This window comes from Neofelis nebulosa, chromosome 6 (assembly GCF_028018385.1).
Source record: "Neofelis nebulosa isolate mNeoNeb1 chromosome 6, mNeoNeb1.pri, whole genome shotgun sequence".
Taxonomy (NCBI): Eukaryota; Metazoa; Chordata; class Mammalia; order Carnivora; family Felidae; genus Neofelis; species Neofelis nebulosa.
This window is the reverse complement of record NC_080787.1, coordinates 67,050,090-67,073,054: the sequence shown is the minus strand read 5'-3', so window position 1 is coordinate 67,073,054 and position 22,965 is coordinate 67,050,090. Positions and strand designations below refer to the sequence as shown.

Sequence of the window (22,965 nt, the reverse complement as noted above, 5' to 3'; positions counted from 1 at the left end):
GTAAGTATGAAATCATACACTATGGTAGATTAAAACAAAACTAGATAGCTAAAAACTAACACTTCAGATATCTTTGACAATCATTTGAATGTCTTAAGCAATGAAAAGTTATTCGCTTTTTTAAAACGTTTACTTTTGAAAGAAAGAGAGAGAGAGAGAAAGTGTGAGCCAGGGGAGGGGCAGAGAAAGAGAGAGAGAGAGAGAGAGAGAGAATCCCAAGTAGGGCTCAGCACTGTCAATGTGGTATCTGACTCAGGGCTCAATATCACAAACTGTCAGATCCTGATCTGAGCCAAAATCAAGAGTCTAACACTTAACCGACTGAGCCACCCAGGCTCCCCGAGTTATTCATTTTTAAAATTCACTCAAGCACTTACTCAAAAAGCCTTAAGTGCCTGTTTTGAGCAGAGCACATCCCAAATGGAATGGGAAATCAGAGAAAGTCTCAAGGAATTGGTTCCTGGTCTTAAGGGGCTTCAAGTTTACTTGGATGATGTGACATGCCCCCCTGGAGCTCCCAGAATCCTTCAGAAGCAATGTAAGAGAAGCAAATACTGGTGTGGTACACCCTGTATATAAACAACTAATGAGAATATCAAAGTCAGGTTAAGATGAATGGTGGATTTAGTTAGTCAAGAATTCTGTGCTTCTTTTTAAAATTTTTTTTCAAGTTTATTTATTTATTTTGAGAGAGACAGAGACAGCAAAAGTGGGGGAGGGGCAGAGAGAAAGGGAGACAGAGAATCCCAAGCCAGTTCGGGACCGTCAGCACGGAGCCTGACATGGGGTTTGAACTCATGAAACCATGAGATCATGACGTGAGCTGAAACTAAGAGTCAGACACTTAACTGACTGAGCCACCAAGGCACCCCAAGAATTTTGTGCTTCTTGAACACAATGAACCTTGAAATGGAAGGATTTGAACTGGCAAAAATGTATTCAGCTGAGGGAAAGAGCATCAAATGAAAGGGAAGTGGAGAGTAAGTGGGCCCATTCAGAGGTCCGGAGAGCAGCTGGTTTGGATGAAATTTCTATGTGAAAATGTGTGTGTGTGTGTGTGTGTGTGTGATGAGGGGAAGGGGGGTGGAAGATACTAACTGCAGGGTATGAGAGATAAGGTTAGGAAGCCGTATGGTGTCTGATCAACAAGAATAAAAAGCGTATAGATGGTACAATATTTACTTAGTAAGTCTTCTATGACATAAAAGTAAAGGATTTTAGAGCTCTATTCATGATTTTACTGTAGGGTTCCATGGATATAAAGGTAAGGAATTATATAATGACAGAGTAATTATGCCAACTAATACCATACAGTTCTATCATTTTGAATTGTTAAACTTTTATTGAACAATCCTTTAAAAGGATATTTTATAATATTATTAGAGGGATTTAAAAATATATCTTAGATGATAAGTGTTCTCTGGGGGGGAGGAACTAAAGAATTTAGAGCTTAATAAATAAACTGTTGAGGCCAACATTCTCTCTCAATTGGAGCTGTTAAATTCTAGTCACAAAACTCATATCATGGCATGTAGCAGGGGTGATACAGTGATTCTGAATTGTTTCTGTGTACTTCTCCAAAGAAAAAAAGGTTATCAGGCACCCAGTAATGGAATTGTTCAAATAGCTTATTTTCAAGAGAAGAATTGTGATTAGTGTGAAGGGTAGTGTGAAATTTCTATATTCTGTGATGGACAGGAAGCAATTTGTAACTGCCATATTACCGCTCTGACTTGTAGACACTTGAGAAAGTATTTCTTCAACTAATGAGTTATCACACCTCAAGTGACTGGGTTAAAAAGCCAATGGGACCGCTATCGTGCCATCTTGAAATTTTGTGAAGCAAGATTGTTGCAGTGGCATGAGATTGGGATTAATTTGCAGGCAACTCAAATGTCTGCAACACCTGTGTCATTTCTGGACCATGGGTAAGGGTGGGGAGACCTTAAGGTGCTTCTTTACTACAATGAACATCAATCAAGTGCTTGTGAAATTGATTGATTCATTGGCCTTGAATAACATTTCATTCGTTTTTGTAGTCTCAAGTCTTTATTTAAATTTTAGTTAGTTAACATACAGTGTAATAACCGTTTCAGGTGTAGAATTTAGTGATTCATCACCTACATATAACACCCAATGCTCATCACAACCAGTGCCCTCCTTAACGCCTATCACCCATTTAATCCATCCCTTGAAAAACATTTCAAACCATTATAATTCTGGATGCTAGGGTATTATTAAACTCTTTGATTGCCAGAGTGGCAAAGTCTCAATCTTACTCCAATACATTATAGTCTAGCCAATAATGTTATAGCTGATTGTAGTTTTTCTGCCAAGTCTAGTCTCATATCACAGTGGAGACCAGTTAGGACCAGTTATCCTCTATTTTATTCTGCCATGTGCAGGCACACAACAAAGAACTGGCGGCTGGTATTATATTTTGCTTCTGGTTCACCAAGGAGCTTTTCAAAGTCAGTACACTGTAACCAATGTTAAAAGTAATTGAAACAGGCATGAAAATTTTTTTTCCTTTACACTGAATTCTGATTTTCCCACAAGGAAAGACAAAACAGACTTGAACCTAAAGCTTCATTAAAGTTTCATATTTGGTGATCGAGTAGTGGTGGTGGTAATAATAACTAAAACAGGTCAGAGTTACAGGCCAAAAAAAAAAAAAATCCTACTTACATCCAAGGACTGACAGTGACAATGTCAAACTCAAACTTGTCACCAAAATGTATTCCTCAATTTTTACTCTATATTAGACAAATAGAAAATTCTATGTAAGAAAAGCCCATTTATGCTTTTTAAGCACCCTGATACCCTTAATATGCCAATTTAAAGTTTCCAAAATGCTTTCATTGCCACTAACCTATTTTATCCTTGCAACAATTTTATAAGATAGCAAGCACAGATAGGATTATCTCCATTTCTCAGTTGAAGATGTGACCTCAAGTGGGCTTCTTGACTTGTAAAAAACCATGTTAGGCACAAAATATAATCTACCTATTTTCTGCTGTGCCAACTAACTTTCCTTTGAGAAAAGGAAAAATGTATAACCACATATTGTTCCTTATAAAGCATTTCCTCACTTTCATTTTAGAAAGCATTTGTGATTTGCATAGATTTTTCAGAATTTACTTTGTGGGATGAACAAATAAATGTTTCTTTCTTAAAGAAGGAGGATTGTACAGTATAAAATATGTTCTCAGACATGTACTTGTTTATTAATTTAGTAAACTTTTATCATGTGCCTATATACTGGCTATACAAACTTAAATAAATCATGGATCTTGTCTTCTTCAGTTCAGTCTCTTGAGGGTGATGGGTTGAGATAAGTAAACAATGACAGTACAACATATGATAAGGGCCATGATAGTGAATGGAGAGGCACTGGGAAAAAGCTCCTCACTCAGATTAGGCCAGGAGGCATGAGAGTAGACGTCAAGCATATTTAGTGTAGAAAGTGATATCTAGAGGAACCCTGGGGATGAATAAGTATTATCCAGGAGAAGACAGAGTCCAGTGTTGTAGGCAAAGAGGCTCTCATTTGGGAATTCTCACACTGATCAATTCTTCCCTTTTCAAATATTATTAGTCTTCCCACACTGCTCCTTACATTTTAAGACTAAGAATAGTCAAATACTCATATAAATCCTCAGACAAAGCCCAAGTGCCCACAACTTGTCCTTAAGCCTTGGTTTTATTCTTGTTTTATGTTTTGATTTCTCACCAATTGACTGAAATCTGAAGTTGCTGGCCATTACTGAAGATCAACAGTGAACACAGGTCCCTCAGAAGACTTAGAGAGTGATGAATAGTAGTATCCATATATTCTGGGTGGTTAAAGTATACTTATAGAGGACCCTTGTCTCCATTTGGAGAGAGCAAATATTCAATATTGATGTCTGAGAAATTTTAAATTAAAGTGAAGTGTACCCAAAACATAAGAAAACAATTAGGAACACTGTATTTTTCAATTTTTCTTCATGAAATTAGATTCATTCTGATCTTTGACACTCTGGATTAATTGAATACCTTTTTCAGGATCAACACGGGCTTTTCTTTAGTAAATACATGAAAAGCAAACATCCCTTCTAAAGTTATTTACAGATGTCAAAAGGTAGCCTTAAGAACTGCATAACAAAAAATGCAATTGGAAACAACATTTGATGGAGCACAAATGCTAAAAGACTCTTTTATATTGTACTTGCTTGTGATTTCCCCCTATCTATCCTATCTTGTGTCTCTTTCCCTTTTCTAAATTGGAAAAGGAAACCAATTTCAAGAGGTGTTCATAAAGCTTGCAATATAGCTGCTCACGTGATCTACAACTCAAACACCTTCTCATCATTCATGGTTATTTAGTGGGCTCAGAGCATTTTATATTTTTTCCCAGCGCACTGCTGTAATACATTGTTAGTTTGATTTGAAAGCAATAAATCCCGTATTTCCTATTCTCCTTTGTGCCCATATTTTAGGATGGTGCCATTTATCCCACTGCAAAGCTCAGTTTCCTGGCAGCATACCATAAAAACATGTTATTTTATGACAGGTTCTTTATTGTTTGTTGTCAGTATGATTGCCTAGGAGAGTTATTTGGTACAGCTCTATTAGAAAATAAAGTTAGCCTTTCTCCCTTTTCAGGGATGTGCACTAGGGGTTTGGGCTTAAGGAAGGATACAAGTTTATGTGGTTTCACAAATACATGATTCAAAACCTTTTTATCTTATCTATGCATATTCAAAATAAACCAAAGTGGAAAATAATCAGAAGATATGATGCCTTTCAAAGTATATTTCAAAAGTGCTGTTCTATGTTATTTTTGTTAAAATCAGAGAAAATGTGAGAGCAGATAGAAAGAACTGGCAGAACTAGTGACAGAGAAACTGTCCTTTATTCTGCTCTATACAATTAAATTATAATAACCCCCACATGCAGAAACAATGGAAGTTTCATAAATGATAACATGGGAAAATCCACTGTGAGGTTGTGGATAATATTATTTTGGTATTTAAGAAATATTGTAGGAAAGTTATGTTTTCAGTTATTTAAGAGATGCATACTATTGCATAATATCTAGACTATTAAGTTTGCTTACTAAGTTGTTTTCGACAAGTACATCTACAAATACTCTTTCACTTGTAAGTACGAAATAAATACAAAAGAAATGGTTATGTTAACAATATATATCCATAGGAAATACTTTTTATAACACTTTGGGGTGATTTGACTGGAATACTTTTGAATACTGACTGAAGACAATTTTTTGGAGATAAAAACTGCTGTATTATAAACTGTATTAACAATATCAGCTGGATTTTCCACTAGGTGGCGATGAAATGAGGAGTACACAGAAAAAAAAAATCTGCTAACATAGAAGGAGCCATAATTGGAGGAAGGGACTATGGATAACTAGAATAAAAACTAAATAATGGTCAAACTTGCTTTTAATGGAAAGTTGAAAACACTAAAATTTTTTATTGGCCTCAGCTATGCCCATACTGTTGCAGTTTTTAAAAAGTCAGTGCTGTTAGTTTGTCTGTTTCTATTAAAATGTGTGTGGGCTAAGATCATGAAGAAATCTTTGTTATGTAGCCTGGGTGGTTGTAAGGCAAGAAGCTAATTCAATGTCATTTTTCCTTCTCTTTGTGTTAATCTCTGTGTTTGGTTTCTTTGGTTATAATGTAGTGTCAATAGAATCATGGACTTTCCAAGCTGGAGGAAACTTTGATTGTATCCATTGCAAATCTCTAAATTTACACATGAAGAAATTGAAACCTAGACAGAAATTGAAACCCAGACAGGGGAAAGGGTTTGCCCCCAAGCCATAATCAAATGAGAAGATAAATACTATCAATTCTTAATTCACTGTTTCTAATTCATCTTTATATATTCACTAATTAACATCTGGTAACTATTTGTTAAACATCTCTTAAGTTATAGACAGAAATTAAAGCTCCAATGGAGTTTACATTCATTTGGGGGAGGGGAGATGGACACAAGGGTATAAATGAATAAATGTATAGAATGCTCAGTGTTCATAAATATTATGGACAAAAATGAAGCAGGAAATTGGATGCCTGGGGAGAAGGCCTCATTGACAAAAAAAATCTTAACAGAAACCTGAAGGGGTTGGGAGTATTAGCATATGGCTCTCTGAAAGAGGAAGGTTCTGGAAAGAGAGAATATGGAGTGAAAAGGAACTGATGTTGGTGTTGTGTGTTATGTTTGAGGAGGGCATGGAGACCAGTGTGGCTGGAATGAGACTGAGACAAGAAGGCAGTAAGCCTGGAGAGGTAACATGATGGAGTGAAGGTGGGGAAATTGCCTTAGCACTTGGCTTACATGCTGTATGAGATGGGAGGGTATCAGATGGTTTTGGATAGATAAGTAACATGTTCTCATCTTTTCAAAGTGTCTCGTTGGCTGCTATTTTGGCAATATAATGTAGGGGGAAAGAAGGACAATGCTTAGGGGTACAACAAAAGGAGACCTTTAGAGACTACTGCAATAGCTCAGGCAGGGCTGGTCTTGGTTTGGAATAGGGTAGCAGTGAAGGTGGTGCAGGGTGGTCAGATCCTGACCCTTTTATTTTTCTAAATATTTTATATATATATATATATGTATATATATATATATATATATATATATATATATATATATACACAGAGAGAGAGAGAGAGAGAGAGAGAGAGAGAGACGCAGGAGCAGAAAGAGAGGAGGACAGAGGATCTGAAGCAGGCTCTGTGTGGACAGCAGAGAGCCTGATGTGGGGCTCAAACTCAAGGACCAAATGGTGAGATCATGACCTGAGCCGAAGGCAGATGCTTAACCAATTGAGTCACCCAGGTGCCCCAGATCCTGACCCATCTTGAGGGTAAAGTAAACAGAGCTGAAGTGTAAGAGAAAGGAAAATCAAGAGTGACACCAATATTTTTGGAGTGATTAATCAGAAGTATACAGTTGCCATTTATTGAGATGGGAAAGACTATGGGAAGCACGGTTATCAGTGAGAATATCAAGAGTTGGTTGCGAACATCTAAGTTCAATCGGGATTTTGATCACTATTAGACACCTAAGAGAAGATGCAAGCAGGCAGTTAGGTATGTTCTTCTGGAGTTCAACAGGCAGGCCCAGCTGAGAATAGAACTCTAGGAGTTGTCAGCATATATGTGGTATTTATTTAAAGCCATAAAACAAGAGGAATCACTGAGAGACGAATGCTGCAGAGAAGTCATAGAGCTGGACGGTGAAACAACCAACACTTAGAGGTTGCTGAGATGAGGGAGGTTCAGCCAGAGAGACCAGGAAGAGCAGTGATGTAGGAGAGGACCAGGAGATGGTGGAAAGTCAGGGACTCTGAAAGTCAAGGGAGAACAGAATTTTAAGGAGGATAGAATAGTCAACTCACTCAAGTGCTTGTAGATAGATCAAATAGGATGAGAACTGAGATTTGACCACTGCATCCAGAGACCCATGACAGTGACTTTGTGGAAAGACCCATTGGATTGTTGGGGGTGAAAGCCCAGTTGCAAAGGGTCCAAGAGAGAATGGAAGGGAGAGGAATTGGAGGCAACAAATTTAGACAGCTCTTTTGCGTTTTAACTGGAGGGAAGCAGAAAACCAGATGGCAGCTGAAGGGGGATATTGTATGAGGGGAAGATTTGTTTTTCTTAAATGGACAGACAGCTCAGGATGCCTCACCATAGTTCAGAGTTTAATACTTCTTTATGTTCTACTAAAGTAGCCTCTTTTTGGCTCCAAGGACTGGGCATTTATGACCACATGAATCCCCTTGAAGCGCCCTTTTAAATTAGGCCACCTTTCTCCATCCATTTCCCTGGTGCAGAAAAATCATTGATGACAGTCCTAATTAGTTATCCAATCCTACTCAAATTCCTTTGCTTAGAATTCAACAGAGGAAAAAAAAATCTAATGTCTATTGTTTGCCACAGTGAGTCTCGTCCCTTCTCTATACATCACTTCCTCCTCTTACTGTCACCTCTTCAGAACTCTGACCTGACCTTTACCCTCCCATCTCTGCTTATGAAAATTGCAACTGCTCTTCAGGGCCTCACTCACGTGTTACATGTTATATGATCCCCTTGTTGATGACCTTAGCCATGTTGCACATCAACTGCAATAGTATGTATTGTCAAAAGCAGTTCTGGCCTAGATGCTGCCCTATGTACTCAACATTTTTGTGTCTTTCACAGTATCTCTCTCAAAGCACAAGAATGTGTTATATAAAGATATGTTGGATAAAAAGATGAATAAATTACTACATGCCAGGTCTGCTAACTCTATGTTTACTGCTCTTTCCTTTCACTGTTCTGCCTTTGTCCTTGGTGTGATTCAAATGACTGTCACCTACTCATATTTAATGACAATTCCTAGCACTGTGTCTGGAACTGCATGGCCTAGTCTACAGATAGTTGGGGAAATTTCTGATTTCGAAGCAACTCAGAACCTCCTGCTTAGCAACTAGGAAGCTTCGCTTGGAGGAGGTCCCTTATGATGGTAGAAACCAAATTTTGGTCGTAAACTGAAAAGAAAAATGAGATCTCAGAAGTCAAGTATTGCTTTAAATCTTTGTTGCCATTGAGTAGACGAAAGCTTAAAGAAATATTTCTCCTGTTAAAAAAACTTTATCTTTGAAGAGCTAGTTTTTAGGTATTTTGTACTTGTAAAGTTTAATCATAATTCAGTATGTAAAAAATCAAGCCTTGTGCCATTTTCATTAATTTCAAATCAAGTTCCATAGTTTGTCATTACAATTCTCTTAGGAGGAAAAGGTAGTTGTCTGCTATTAGTTTTTACTTAATTTTTATGAAGAGCTTAAATACGTTAGTAATCTTTCTCAACAACCTAGGAAAATAAGTAGAAATCACTAGCACTATTAAAAGAACAGAGAGTTGGGGCCAAAATTCCTTGTGTTTTTTTTTGTTTGTTTTTAAGTTTTTATGCTTATTTGTTTTTGAGAGAGAGAGAAAAAGAGAGAGAGAGAGGAGAGAGAGAGAGAGAGAGAGGACATGAGCAGAGGAGGGGCAGACACAGAATCAGAGGCAGGCTCCAGGCTCCAAGCTGTCAGCACAGAGCCCAATGAGGGGCTCAAACTCATGAAACGGGAGATCACGACCTGAGCCAAAGTTGGATGCATAACTGACTGAGGCACCCAGGCGCCTCCAAAATTCCTTGTTTTAACATGTTGTCTGCTGGGCACTACTCATAAGCATTTTATGTTGAGAAGGATGAATTATGGTAGGGCATTTATGTTCTGTTTAAAGGATAAAAAAAACCACCCTTCTTATTTCTCAACTTGTATTTTTCTCAAGTCTTAAAAACTGTAAACTCATTAGGGAGAGGAGAATATCTTTGGTTTTCCCTAGAATGTTTCCCTAGTGCATGCTTTATATTTGGACTTCAAAAATGTTGACTGAAAGACTAAATTAAAATATTCGTCACATATACTTTGTCAGTGGGTATTCAAAGACAAGAATGATTCCAGGTATGAAAATGAGAAACGTGTGGAAATCAGCATTTTAGATGTGTAATGTAAGTGACTTTTAGTAAGGAACTCTGCCAATCTTCCTTCAAAATAATTAACATGCAAATTGGAATTCATATTTCATGCCAAAAAATGGTTGTTGTAAAGATGATTATTAGTGTGTGGGTGGTGTTTATGTGGCTGCACAGATGTGTTCAGAAACCTCTGATCTATGTGGCACTCTGAACAACGCAGCCTGTATTCACAGATGAATTATCGTTCACTCCCCTATTATCCTGTGCCACAATTGCATCTTGCATATTTAAACAGGTGTACCAATTTATCCAGAGAATTACATTTTTGAGAAACCAGCTTAATGAATTACTTTGCATTTACAATAAGTAACTTTAATGAACTATCTAAACAAAGGATATACGTTTCCTGGTTAGCCATATAATTAAAGTTTCTCAGGGTGATTAAGTTATGAATTATTTTGAGAATCGAAATATCACACATATACAATGCATGCCTTATGCGAGTTACCAATTCACAAAGGACTATGTGAATAAAAGTATTTGAATGGTCTTTCTTATTTTGAGACTTAGGGAGGGGAGAGACACCTTTTCTTATTCTGGTAATATTTTTATCTAATCATTGAACAAAAAGAATTACAATCTTCTTTCCTATTTGATATTTTATTATACACATGAATGTGTAACTGCATATAGCAATAATTGTCAGTTTTTGGAGAACCATTAGAAATTTGCTTCTGGATGTATTTCCATAACAAGCAAATAGGGAGAGGTCTGACTTCTTATGGAAGTTTCTTAGTCTTGTTCTGAAGTTTTCTACCAGATATTGGAAATAAGCTTACAAAGTTTTGATTTGTAGATCACTCTTCTTTTCTATTCATCTTTAAATTTTTTTAAATGTTTTTATTTATTTTTGAGACAGAGACAGAATGTGAGTGGGTTAGGGGCAGAGAGACAGGGAGACACAAAAGCAGAAGCAGGCTCCAGGCTCTGAGCTGTCAGCACAGAGCCTGATGTGGGGCTTGAACTCACGAGCTGTGAGATCATGACCTGAGCTGAAGTTGGACGCTCAACCGACTGAGCCACCCAGATGCCCCTATTCATCTTTAATATGAATGTTCAATCACCAAATTCCTTGGTTATTGGCTTAGAAAATTATGGCTTTTTCTGGAGTTGGGATATATTCTTGGGGGAGGAAAAAGAGGGGGTTGGAGAAGGCCCTTATTTTACAGCCAGGCACATTTGGAATGCTAGCTCTGTCTTTTACTAGCTGTGTGACCCGTGGCAAATGATGTAACCTCTTTGCCTCACTTTACTCATGTGTGAACGGCTTCAAAGAGTTGTTTGAGGCACAGCTAGGTATTTTAGTAGTCATTAAGGCAAATGTTGTTCCATTCTTTCTTTTATCTATTAAAATTTCTACTGCAGTTTAGAACAAAATCAAAATAAAATGATCCCAAACAGATAAGATTAATCTAGTAAAAATAAAGTATTTGATTAAAGTGATTTTCTTAACTGTAAGATAATTGTGTGGCTTGGAAAGCAGTTCCTTTGAAGGATGTCAGTAAACTATTGTTAAATAATTCATACTATGAATACACAGATATTTTTCATACTATTTGTAGAGAACTTTCCGTCTTAAAATATGCCTTGGTTTAGCTCTCACTTTCTTTTCATCCCACTTACCTCATTTTTCCAGATATCCATATTTTCTGGAGAAAAGCTATGGTAGGGTTGAGAGCAATGAGGACAGTTAGAATCATCTAACAAGAGGTGCAGGAATCTGAAAGCTTAATGTCTTTTACCACTCTATAAAATGGAAAACTTCCTTTTGTTTAACTTTCCCTTCCTTATGGGTAGGAAGGATGGACTTCATCCTTCATCCTTTCCAATTCTGATCTTCCATTCAGTACTTCAACTCTGGATGCTTCTGTAACAGTGGAAAAAAATGTATCTAATTTAATGCTAGATCCAGTAGATCTAGAGTCCATTTGGCAGGTAGGATGGAGTGTAAATCACTACTGGATGAAAGAAAAGAGATAATGTTTTAGATTTGGGACTCTGATACTTAACTAGGCATTTGCATGAAGGCAGGAGAATCAACTGACCAAGAAATATGGATCTGAGATGACTAGCAAAGAGCTTCCTCAATCTAAGAAGACGGGCCAGCATGATGCCATGATGCATGGTGGTGTACATCTTTTTTTTTTTTTTTTTTTTTCACCTTGTCACCCGAAGCCTTCAGCTTCAGACCTGGTCACTCTTCCATTGTTCTGTTTCTCTCCTGCTCCCTTCTTATTTCTCCCTTAACACCTGCTAAAATGTAAGAACTTGTCAGGGCACATTTGACATAACACCAAATGTCTTCTATTATCTTGTTTTTCCCCTGAGTTCTAGATTTCCCTCTCAATTCCTCCATTTCCAGTCCTTCCAATTTCCATTTCAAGCTGTGAGTACTCCCTGGAGAATTTATTCTGTAGCATGCAAATTTTTTCTAGGACTTGATTTTCTTTCCTCTTCTTTCATCCTGGGTGCCACCTCTTTGGCTGTCTCCGTCTCTAATCTTCTCCTGTGTAAACGCTTAGCGCATGTGTGCTGTGTCACTCAGTAGGCCTGGGTTCCAGTCCACACCCTCACACAGGCTTCTGACTTGGACAGTTCTTTGTTCTCTCAAAGCCTCATGTGAATAGAAAATCTACGTCTTGAGGATGTGGTAAGGACAGAAATGGAAATTCAATGCCAGAGGGCTCTTTCCTGCCTAAGGCTATGCTGGAGTAATGCTGGAATATTGCAGAGCTACTGACATCTACATTCAATAATCTGAGAAACTTGGGAAGAGCTTCCAACCCATTTCCATCAGAAAATCTGTATTCAGGGAATAAGACTACTGGTCCACTGAGGTGAACCAGTCCAAGCTGGTCTCCACCCATCTAACAGTCGGACCACACTTACAAACTTCTCTCTCTCTTAAATGACCTGCTTGTGTCCTCCAAGAGAATGTGAACTGTATGCTGTCTTTCTCCAGTTTGAACTTCAGTGGATGCTGATCCACTGTGACCCACTACGCCCGAGGAGAGAAACCTGCCATGAACTGCCAGCTAGGATAACTGTGAGTCATTTGACCACCTGCAAAGGTCACTGCCACCCAGCCTACCTCTCACCACCTCCTCAAACACCCCACCTCCTCATTCTTTTTCTAAAGAGTTCAGGCTTTACTATACGGACCAGATACATTTCAAGGAAGCACAGGTCCCACCCACAGCCTGGCAAGTACAAACTACCTCGGGGTGTCTGGTTCTACTTTTGGTGGCTTACGACCCTCACTCCTCCTCCCCAAACACCTTTCCAACAACCCTTGAGGTCCGTTCGCTGCCCACAGTGGACCGGGAGAGACTACACTTGGGCAGACCCGCAGAGGCAGAGGCAGAGGCACGCGTTCAGGCCTTGCCAGTGAGGCGGCGGGGAAAGGGTTAAGGGGGACTGTTGTCATTCTATCCGTCCTCCAGCCGCAAGCTCTCCTCCAATCCCCAGGACCCTCTCCAGAGCCATTCATAAACAGGAGTAAAGTACGCCACCCGAGCCAGGCACCTTAGCAAAGACTACTCCTGGGGGCGCTTTTTTTGTGTGTGGGGGAGAAGTGCCACTTAATGCGTGTGACGGGTCCGGAAGCCTAGCGGGGCGGCAGGAGACACAGTCCGTGCAGGGGATTAGCAGAGGGTGGCGGGCATGGCCTGGACAGCAAGGGATCGAGGCGTCCTAGGACTGCCACTGCTGCTGTCTGGGCTCTGCTTGTGCTTGGCTCAAGTAAGTTGTGTGCGAGTTTGGGGGGTGGGGAGAGCCTTCTCACTTTCTCCCGGTCTTTTCCTCTCCAGGTCATCGAGACCACCGACCAGGTAAGCGGAGGGCGAGATGTGTTTGCAATTTTCAAGTGCACGCAGGGAAGAGTGGAGGAGCAGCCGTCGCGGGAGGTGTGGGGAAGGCGCAGAGCTTTCCCTGGGCTCTGCAGCCGCGTTCTTCCCGTAGCCTTGAGCACCTGCAGCGAGTACCCTCGGAGTCGGGGACCCTAATGACCCTCCGGTCATCTAGGAAAGGCGTCTCCTCCTCGACTGGGCCCCAACACTGCAAACAGAAGCTCTGAAGGCCATGACTTGAGACCGGGGTTTAATTGTTAGCCTGGCTGCTTCTTAATTCCCCCACCCCGCCCCTCTAGGACGCAGTCAAGGGCAGGCCTTGCTGGAGAAGGCGGGAATTCAGGCTAGCTGCGCTAAAGCTCCCTCTCCCGCTCCACCAGCCGGTGGTGGCAGCACTAAACCGCGAGTCCTGCTAGCGGTGCCCGCCGCTCTGGGATTGGAACCGAGCGGCCATGGCTGGCATCAGTCAAAATTTCAGCAATTTCCCGAAGGCTCTGGCATCTCCTCCCTCCCGCCGGGAGAGGACCAGGCGGGGGCGGGTGAGCCCAGCCGAGGTTTGAGGTTTCACTTACAAAGACCCCATTGTAACCTGTCTGGTCATTGGAGTTTAGAAAAACAAAGTTTTCCTTGATGAAAGAAGCTCCCCCCTCCCACACTTTCTTATTCTTTTAAATTAGAAGAGAAAAAAAAATTCCCACATTCCCTAAGCTACATGCTCATACTATTTTCAGAAGCCAGTATTCCCTCTAGCACTATCAAAGCTTAGCTGTTTGCAAGCTGTTTAGCGTCAGTCTCAAAGTTGGTGTAATTTTAAAGCAAGGTGCAATGACCTTATGCAAGAACAGTGTCACTGCAGGTAAATCTGAAATGAGGCCAGGCCCTCCCTGGGTTTCAATGCTCTTTTGCCCCACTCCTCCCCAGTTTTCCTCTAGTATTCCCCCCCCCGCCCCCCCCCCCCCCGATTTTCACTGGAAGTAGAAAGATTTACAAAACGATCCGGTTTTGTAAACAAGGATCAAAGAAATCTATCTGAGGTGGAGCGCCTCCATTTTGGGCAGTTCATTTTGGCCAAAACACCGACTCTCAATTACTAATCAAATCGAGGTATTGAATGACCACCATTTTCATTACTGCATCCCTTTAAAAAAAAAAAGGCGTCAGGCCTTCCCTTCTTCAAAACCCCCTTTTGGTTTAATTTTAATGCGCTCTGTTGGGGTGAGGCCCTGTGACCCCAACGCCCACTTTAGGGCCTGCATCTTGCTCTAACCACACCATTAAGCCTCACTCAGAACGTGGTGGAACCAAAGAAACCTGCGGTCGCTTGGGAATTTCATACATGTTCACCAGGTTTCAAAACTCCCTGCTCCAATGGGAAGTGTCCTTACCGCGTGGAGGTGGGGGCCTCAGAACATTGCATTCAGTTTCTCCTTGTTGCCCAACGTGCTCCATTAACCTGTATATGCTGTTTTTGTCAGAGAGGTCCCCCAGGCCAGCAGGGTCCCCCCGGGCCTCCGGGCCCCCCTGGAGTTCCGGGCATCGATGGCATAGACGTAAGTTTCTATTTCCAGTTCTCTGTTCCTCCAGTCCTGCCTTTTCCTACCCTTTCTCCAGCGGGATGGGTTTATTTTTGACAGGGCTAAATGCCCGCCACCTAAAGGAGGGATAGGACTAGAGTGAGAGCTGGGGTTGGATCCTAGAAGCCTGGAGATTTTCAGAGGGATGAGGTAGACATTCTCAGTTGTCCCCGTTGGTCAAGAATCTCCACCACTTAGCTTTACCCTGTCCCCGTCCCCGATTTGTGCGGTGAACACGCGTGGGAGTCTCCCCGCGCGTGGGAGTCTCCGCGCGCCTCCCACTCATGGACTACTCTTACCTTTTCTCCTACCCCTCTAGGGTGACCGAGGTCCAAAGGGTCCCCCGGGCCCCCCGGTAAGTTAATCAGCGCATTCGCCCTTCCTTTCCTTCCTTTAGACGTGGTTTGCACCACGTGAGCCCCAAGAGTCCCAACTTTGTATCTTTCTCACTCACTGCCTCCCCCGCTCCCCGCTCAGGGTCCTGCTGGAGAACCGGGCAAGCCAGGAGCTCCGGGCACGCCAGGCACTCCGGGCGCGGACGTGAGTAGGCGTGGGTGCACGGGAGCGCGCGCAATCCGGGACGCGCGCGCGCGCGCGCGCGGGGTGGGAGTGGGGGGTGGAGGTGGTGCAGGGGAGGGAGGGAGCAACGTAGAGATACGCCGTAGAGATACGCCGGAGGGGTGCAGACTGCGGGAGTCCACGCGGGAACAGGGCTGCGGCCCCGAACTGGGCCTTGTACTCCATGCAGCTTCGGCAAAGGGTCCTGAGAGGGTGGAGCTACCTCGTGGCACCCTGGGTTGAGCCTGCAGCGCTGGCAGTACCTGCTCTCAGAAAACGCCCGAGGGTCCGCTTCCCTGCTCACCCGCCTGCTCGCTTAGCCCCACTTCCGGCACAGGGGGTGCTGGAGGGGGTAGAGTCTTACCCGGCTCTGCGGGGGCTTCTTTCCCAGGCACTAACTAGATTAATTTAGAAAAGGACCTGCAGGCCGGGAAGGGGTAGAGTACTCCTAAGTGCTAAGGAAGAGGAGAAAAAAGATACCTTTGAGGGGAAGTCCTGGAGTGGGAATGTGGGAGAGGGGGCAGAGGCAGGGAAATGGCCAGCACACGTAGAAGAGACAATTCAAAACTCGTTTTCCCTCTTTCCTTGTTTTCTTGACTGGCATCACTGACAGAAACAAATAGTATAGGGTTGCTTGAAAACTGGGAACCAGCAACCTTTCTCCAATTTACCCACCTCCACACCTCTGCCTCCCCTCAACTGAGGAAAGCTCATACTGGCTTGTAGGATAAACCTAACCAGTAAATAATACTTTCTCAGACTCTCATGATTTCAGGACTCTCGGCTTCCCCTGGCTCTATGCGCTGGATTAATACTTATTGAGGTCCTACTACAGGCCAGCCCCTGACTTTAAAACTGGGATACAAAGTGAGGTAAAATAAGGTTTTCTGTTCTCAGAGAACATACAGTGGTGCATTCCTCAAGTTATCCTTCAAGTGACCGCTTTATGTTGTTTCCGAAACCCGAAGACTTTTTCTAAATCAAAGAAAGCACCTGAAAACCTATGATTGTAATTCCCAAGAATTTTTGACTACAGAGTAAGACATTTTGAAGAAAAAAAGCTAGATTTTAGTGGTTATTAAGATATGCTTTCTTTATAAAAGATTACCATTATGAGGGTATTTGTCTATGTTATTTAGTACTTTAGGAAAGACTTTGTTTTACATTCCAAAGCCCTGAGTTTGAACTTTCTTGTGTGATGCACGAGGCAGTGCAAGAATCCTCCAAGAATGAATATTTGGATAACGAATTGAGTATCAAACTAATATTTGTATAATACAAATGAAATTATATAATTTGTTGGCTTTCAAGCTCTTTCCAACACACCGAATTACTTGAAACTGTCACATCATAATAGAAAAGTCTGATACATACAAGGCCACTCAATAAACCAGTAGCCCAATATGGGTTGGATTTATTTCTGCATCCCTATGAAACTTGGACCAGTCTTTTGTGTAAAAAGAAAATTTATGATTACATTATTATTATTATTAGTTTTGTGGTGGTTGAAGCATAAACTAATCACCTGGTCTTCTCTTGGTAATGAGTTGAAAGAATTTCAGAGAGAGGGCTAGACTTTTCTGTGCTTCAGTTAATGGTGCTTTTGTAGCATGCTTGGCCTGCTACAAATTCTTCCTTACCTTTTACCATGAGGTCATAAAGACAATGCCTGCTTTTGCTTTGTAAAGTAATTCCTTCTCTTCAACAGAAATTTTGGGGTAAACAAGTGAAAGTGCTTCAAAATCTCTGGAAGTACCATGTAGTTAACAATGACAAGGAGTTTTATCTTCGTCTATAGCGGCAGTATCGTAGTAAGAAACTCACGTGTGTGCCAGCATTGTAGGCCTTTCCTAGAACAAAAGTTAACTATACTAAGCAAAAAGTTAACTACACTAATTGTATCTGTGTAGAACTTTTTCCCTCAAGTACAGTCACAGACATTATTCCCTTTAACCTTACGATAACCTAGAAGGCAAGTTCGGCTAATATTATTTTTCACAGATAAGAACACTGAATAATTTTGAGGACAACTAGTTTCCTCAGGGACCCAGATTTATACAGTGGTTAAGATAGTGAAAGAAACTAGATTTCTTCATTTTTAACCTTACTCTCTCTCCAGATAGTTTTGCCTCATGCGGATACAAAATGAAGATCTTAAATGGATGAATAATCAGAGAAAACTGAGAGAAAAAGAGTGATAGTGAATTTTTAGTATCTGAATTACCAGCCAAGAAAAATGATTTATAATTAATATTTTATAATTATTTGTAGACATTGGTACGGTTCTAACAGATTTTGAAATGGAGCCATAAGGGAGTTATAAGATTCTGGCTTATGCTATTCTTTGGCTCCTTTGACATGTTAAACAAGTCTTTTACCTTGAGACGACACATTGAGAATAATGAAATATCAGTAGCTGGATCAGATTGATGTTTGTTTATCCCTGAACATAGGGGAGCTAAGTAATTAGGAGAGCTTCAGTGATCTTTTCTTGTCAGGTGAACCTGAGTGTATTGGTGGGACCTTAAACCTCCAACCTCCTTGTCTTCTGCTCTTTGGCTCATTGCAAAGCTGTTCTTTTTGGTAACGTTAACAATGGTTAATGAGATGATGTTTGGAAGAATATAGAAGGAACGTGATTTAAAGGGTAATTATCCTAAGTGAAGTGGATTTTTTGACAGAAAATGTAAAAGACTCATGGCAAATATGCTTGTAGAATTATGCCTCGAGTCTCACAAGCTGAGTAGTTAGAATGCTGGAAGGAAATGACTGTTGAAGGCTGGTGTTCTCTGCCAAGCAGTAGCATGAAAGTTCCGAACACAGCTTCAGCATCGTCCCATGTAGAACTTTATCTTCATAAACATTCATATGAAAGCAACGAAAGCAATTCTTTCTGCCACTGGTAGAAATATATATATATATAACCTTGGTTATAACCTTGCACCTAAAGGACAACTGTGTTATTATCAATAATCAATAGAGATATTCTTACAGGCTCTATTTGCTGTGACATGCTCAGTGAGCTTTGTAAAATAGTGTTTTATTCATTCTTATAGCATCTAAGATAGGCAGAAGAATAATTAGAATTAAATACAGGAATTATGGTTAAACTATGTCACTTAAAAAAAATTTTTTTTAACGTTTATTGATTTTTGAGACAGAGAGACAGAGCATGAACAGGGGTGGGTCAGAGAGAGAGAGGGAGACACAGAATATGAAACAGGCTCCAGGCTCTGAGCTGTCAGCACAGAGCCTGATGCAGGGCTTGAGCCCACGAACTGCGAGATCATGACCTGAGCCGAAGTCGGATGCTTAACCGACTGAGCCACCCAGGCGCCCCTATGTCACTTTTTATAGGAAAGAGGTTAGAACATCCTCTGGATGTATTCAACTACTATCCCTGGCAGATGTTATATGATTAGAATAGTGAGTTATTAAGGAATTATTCTGAAAGGTCAGTGTAAGTGGAAATAGTCTGACATCAAAGATCAGTTTGATCACAGAAATGTGAGGAAGCCGTGAAATACAGAGCCCAGGTTATTCTAGGATAATATCTAGAATTTCGTGTGTTCATTTGTTTGCAGAACCCTTTGTGAATCAGGTTTTAAGCTCCCAGAGGGCAGGGAACGTGTCTTATACTTCATGTAAACTCTTTACAACATCTCTTTACAACATCTATAGCAGTGCTGAGCATATAATAATGATGATAATAAACAGCTAACATTTATTCAGGGCACACCCCGCCAGGTACTATTTTAGGCATTTTGCTTATATAATTTTATTTTCAAAATTATCATATCAGATAGATATTAATATTATGCCTATTTTGCAGATCAGGAAACTGAGGCACTATACAGTTGAGCAACTTGTCATGGTTGTACAGTTAATAAGTGGCAAAGTTGGGGTTTGAACCCGAAATAAAGATGATATAGAGGGATAAGTGTAATATCCTTCCACCTAAGATGCTAATCTAAATTAAACATTAAGTACTCATGTATCGAGTATGTGTTAGATGCCAGGGGAAATGTTCCAGGATTATTATAATGGATATATAGTCCTTGTCCTTATGGAGCTTATGCTTTTCTACATAGCTGTTTCATAACAGAGTTCACTGTAGCATCTGACACCAAAACGTATTTTCAATTTAATTCAGAGACCTTCCTAGTGATAGACATATTTTATCATGTCATATGGAAGATACTTTACATAAGTGGTAACCTGGAAGCAGCCTTCATGTTGTTCAATAATTTACTTGGTTCTGCTTTATTTTTATGCAGTTGAAATTCTACCATATATAATAGCTATTGTCCACCAATCTTGTCAGTTATTCCAGTCACAGATTGAAGATTGTTAGTTGGTTGGATGTGTGGGAATTGACCAGGGTTGATTTTGGAGGGCATTCACAGGAAGTGGTAGTTAGAGGTTCTGTTAGTCAGATATGCTCTGAGGTATGTAAAGTCTGTGTGTCATATGCGACTCCAGAGAGCACTCCTGTCTGTATGGTTGGTTTGCTGAAATACAATAGCCAACATTCCATTACTACAGGTGCTCAGCAACTAAGATGCTGGGGCTTGTTCCCAAATTACAGTGTTGTATTTAGACTAAGGTGATTGAAAGTCAAAGTTGGTGAAAAATTGTTTTATGTGTGTTTAATAATGTTCTTTGGTAAACTTCCTGTAATTAGCATTTTCAACTTTTTTTTTACTTCCATTTTTTCACTCTTTGGAGTTATGAGGAAAATGGATTCATGTACAGAAATGTAAAAATGGTGGCCAATGAACTAGTTTTCAAGCATTTTAGTGATATTTATGAAATGAAAACATTTTAGTGATATTTATATAAACTATGAGCGATTAAATATGGATTTTGGTGATCCGTTTTTAAGTTGGGCTTTCATATTTGCAAGGAACTCCTCCCTTGATTAATACCATTTGAACCTTTTTCAAAATCTTGGTAATAGTTTTGTAAGATGTTTATGTATGCATGCACATATGTGTATATATGTATATCTCCATATCTCCATCCATATATATATATATATATACACACACACATACACATATTTATCTTTGGCGAGGTATATTTCAAGATCACATTATAAGTGACATCTAAAAGTGTCAAAGAGTAAAGAAAAAATTTAAAAGATGCATCCTCACTAAATATGGAAATTCACGTATACATGTAGTATTATTATACTTTATAATGTATTTTATATTGAGGGTGATGGTAAGAAAAGTACTGGTAGGGAAAATGAGAATGTTTAGAGGATATGCTTTAGTAACTGCTTTAGTATTAAATATGACTGATATAAAACATGTTTTACTGTAATTGGCTTAAATTCTATATACCAAGTGACACACATGAAAATATATACTTAATTATACCTATTATTACTACGGAAAATAATGTAGAAACAAGCATGCTCTCAAACATTTTATTTTAAAGGTTAATGTTCTTCAATAAGCAACTGTCATTGCTGGAAGATGGCTAGAGGACTTTAGATAGCTATAAGGCAATAATGAGATTATGTTTAATTCCTATTGAAGAAACATTTTATTAACTCTCAAGACACCATTAGAGAGTTATAGAGACATATAATATTTTTATTTTATAAATGAAGTGAAGGAGGTACATAAGCATGGGTAACTGACAGAGCCAAGATCTGTTGTCCCATTGGACTTAGCTATTAGAACGCTATAATTGTTATATTGCATTTTTCCAAAATGGAGACAAAAAATACTAAATTATTGGACTCAGTGAGAAACAATGCAATTAGAAGGAAGCTAGGAGCATGATAAAATTTATCAACAGAAATTAACAGTCAGATTTAATGTTAAACATTACCTTTGAATAAGAGTATGGGAAGGTATTTCTTTGTAAATATTTGCATCATACAAAAGTTACCATTCTGTACATAATTAATAAACAAAATGCAATTATGCACTTAGGGATTTGCCTAAGGATGCTATAATAGTTCTAACATCATCTTGCTTTGTTAGGGGTTAACAGGACCTGATGGATCCCCTGGCTCTGTGGGACCAAGAGGACAAAAAGTAAGTTAGCCACCTGTTATTAATTGCTGGTATTAGATGCTGAAGTATAATTTTATTGTAGTGTTTGCAAATCAACTGAAAGATTAGTTATGAAACAGTGGAAATACACTTGTTCAACTAAAATCATGTTTTAGTTGAATTAAGTTAAATGAAAAAACACCAAGATGGGGTATTTTAATGATTTCAAAATTCATGTAAATTACATATTTACATATTCATGCTACAAGGGGCTAAGTACAATGAAGTTATTTTTATTTGTAGGGAGAACCTGGTGTTCCGGGATCTCGTGGATTTCCTGTAAGTAATTATAAAGTGACAGAATTGAAAACCTCCTACCTTTTTCTGTCATTGTGAAATTTTTTTTTATTATATGAAATTTATTGTCAAATTAGTTTCCATACAACACCCAGTGCTCATCCCAAAAGATGCCCTCTTCAATTCCCATCACCTCCCCTCCCCTCCCTCCCACCCCCCATCAACCCTCAGTTTGTTCTCAGTTTTTAACAGTCTCTTATGCTTTAGCTCTTTCCCACTCTAACCTCTTTTTTTTTCCTTCCCCTCCCCCATGGGTTTCTGTTAAGTTTCTCAGGATCCACATAAGAGTGAAACCATATGGTATCTGTCTTTCTCTGTATGGCTTATTTCACTTAGCATCACACTCTCCGGTTCCATCCACGTTGCTACAAAGGGCCGTATTTCATTCTTTCTCATTGCCACGTAGTATGTCATTGTAAAATTTTTAAATGCAGTTTTTGACATAATATGCATCACAAAGGAATTCATGACTTTTCTGCTATGGTAAGCATTCTATGAGTAGAAAAATTTTAGAGAAATTTGAACGCACACTATAAATACATGTGTCTATTTGCAGGTAGTTTTTCCCAATAGACAACTCCCCCTTTACTTCCCTTGATAGAAAACATTTCTTGCATAATAACGGCAAATCTAAATATGCAGTATTTAGACCATAATATCACACCACTTTCTTCACAACTGGTTGTCTCTCTAATGAAACGTCAACCATCAGATATAATTACCAGCCTAATCCTCTGGCTAGTCTTTTCCCACATTGCCCAATCTCACAATTTGTGTTATTTCTTTATCTGTTAGAGGGTTTGGTTCTTAGGCTGCTTTTCCTTTCCATTTTACTCTTTATTCCTCTTTTGTTCTTATCATTAATCTGTATCTCTCATCTTTGTTTTCTATTTGCACTGTTTTCATGGCCATATTTCACTGTCTGTCAACTTTTCCATTATAAACCTACTTTCAGAAGTGAATAGCTTTGCTGGCCTTTCTCCCGTATTTTTTTACTCAGAGCTCAACATCTTATAGAGATGCCTTAAAAAA

At 39.8% G+C, this 22,965-nt stretch overlaps 1 protein-coding gene across 2 annotated transcripts in view; it reads left to right on the top strand.

Moving 5' to 3' along the window:
- The window catches only part of COL9A1 (collagen type IX alpha 1 chain), an 88,303-nt gene that overhangs the window by 9,092 nt on the left and 56,246 nt on the right, over positions 1 to 22,965 (top strand). For both annotated transcript variants that reach the window (XM_058734370.1, XM_058734371.1), the window contains exons 6-12: positions 12,548 to 12,631; positions 13,395 to 13,415; positions 14,909 to 14,983; positions 15,327 to 15,362; positions 15,485 to 15,547; positions 21,565 to 21,618; positions 21,880 to 21,915. In XM_058734370.1, the coding sequence (XP_058590353.1) occupies positions 12,548 to 12,631; positions 13,395 to 13,415; positions 14,909 to 14,983; positions 15,327 to 15,362; positions 15,485 to 15,547; positions 21,565 to 21,618; positions 21,880 to 21,915 (369 nt within the window). The remainder of the gene's footprint in view (positions 1 to 12,547; positions 12,632 to 13,394; positions 13,416 to 14,908; positions 14,984 to 15,326; positions 15,363 to 15,484; positions 15,548 to 21,564; positions 21,619 to 21,879; positions 21,916 to 22,965) is intronic.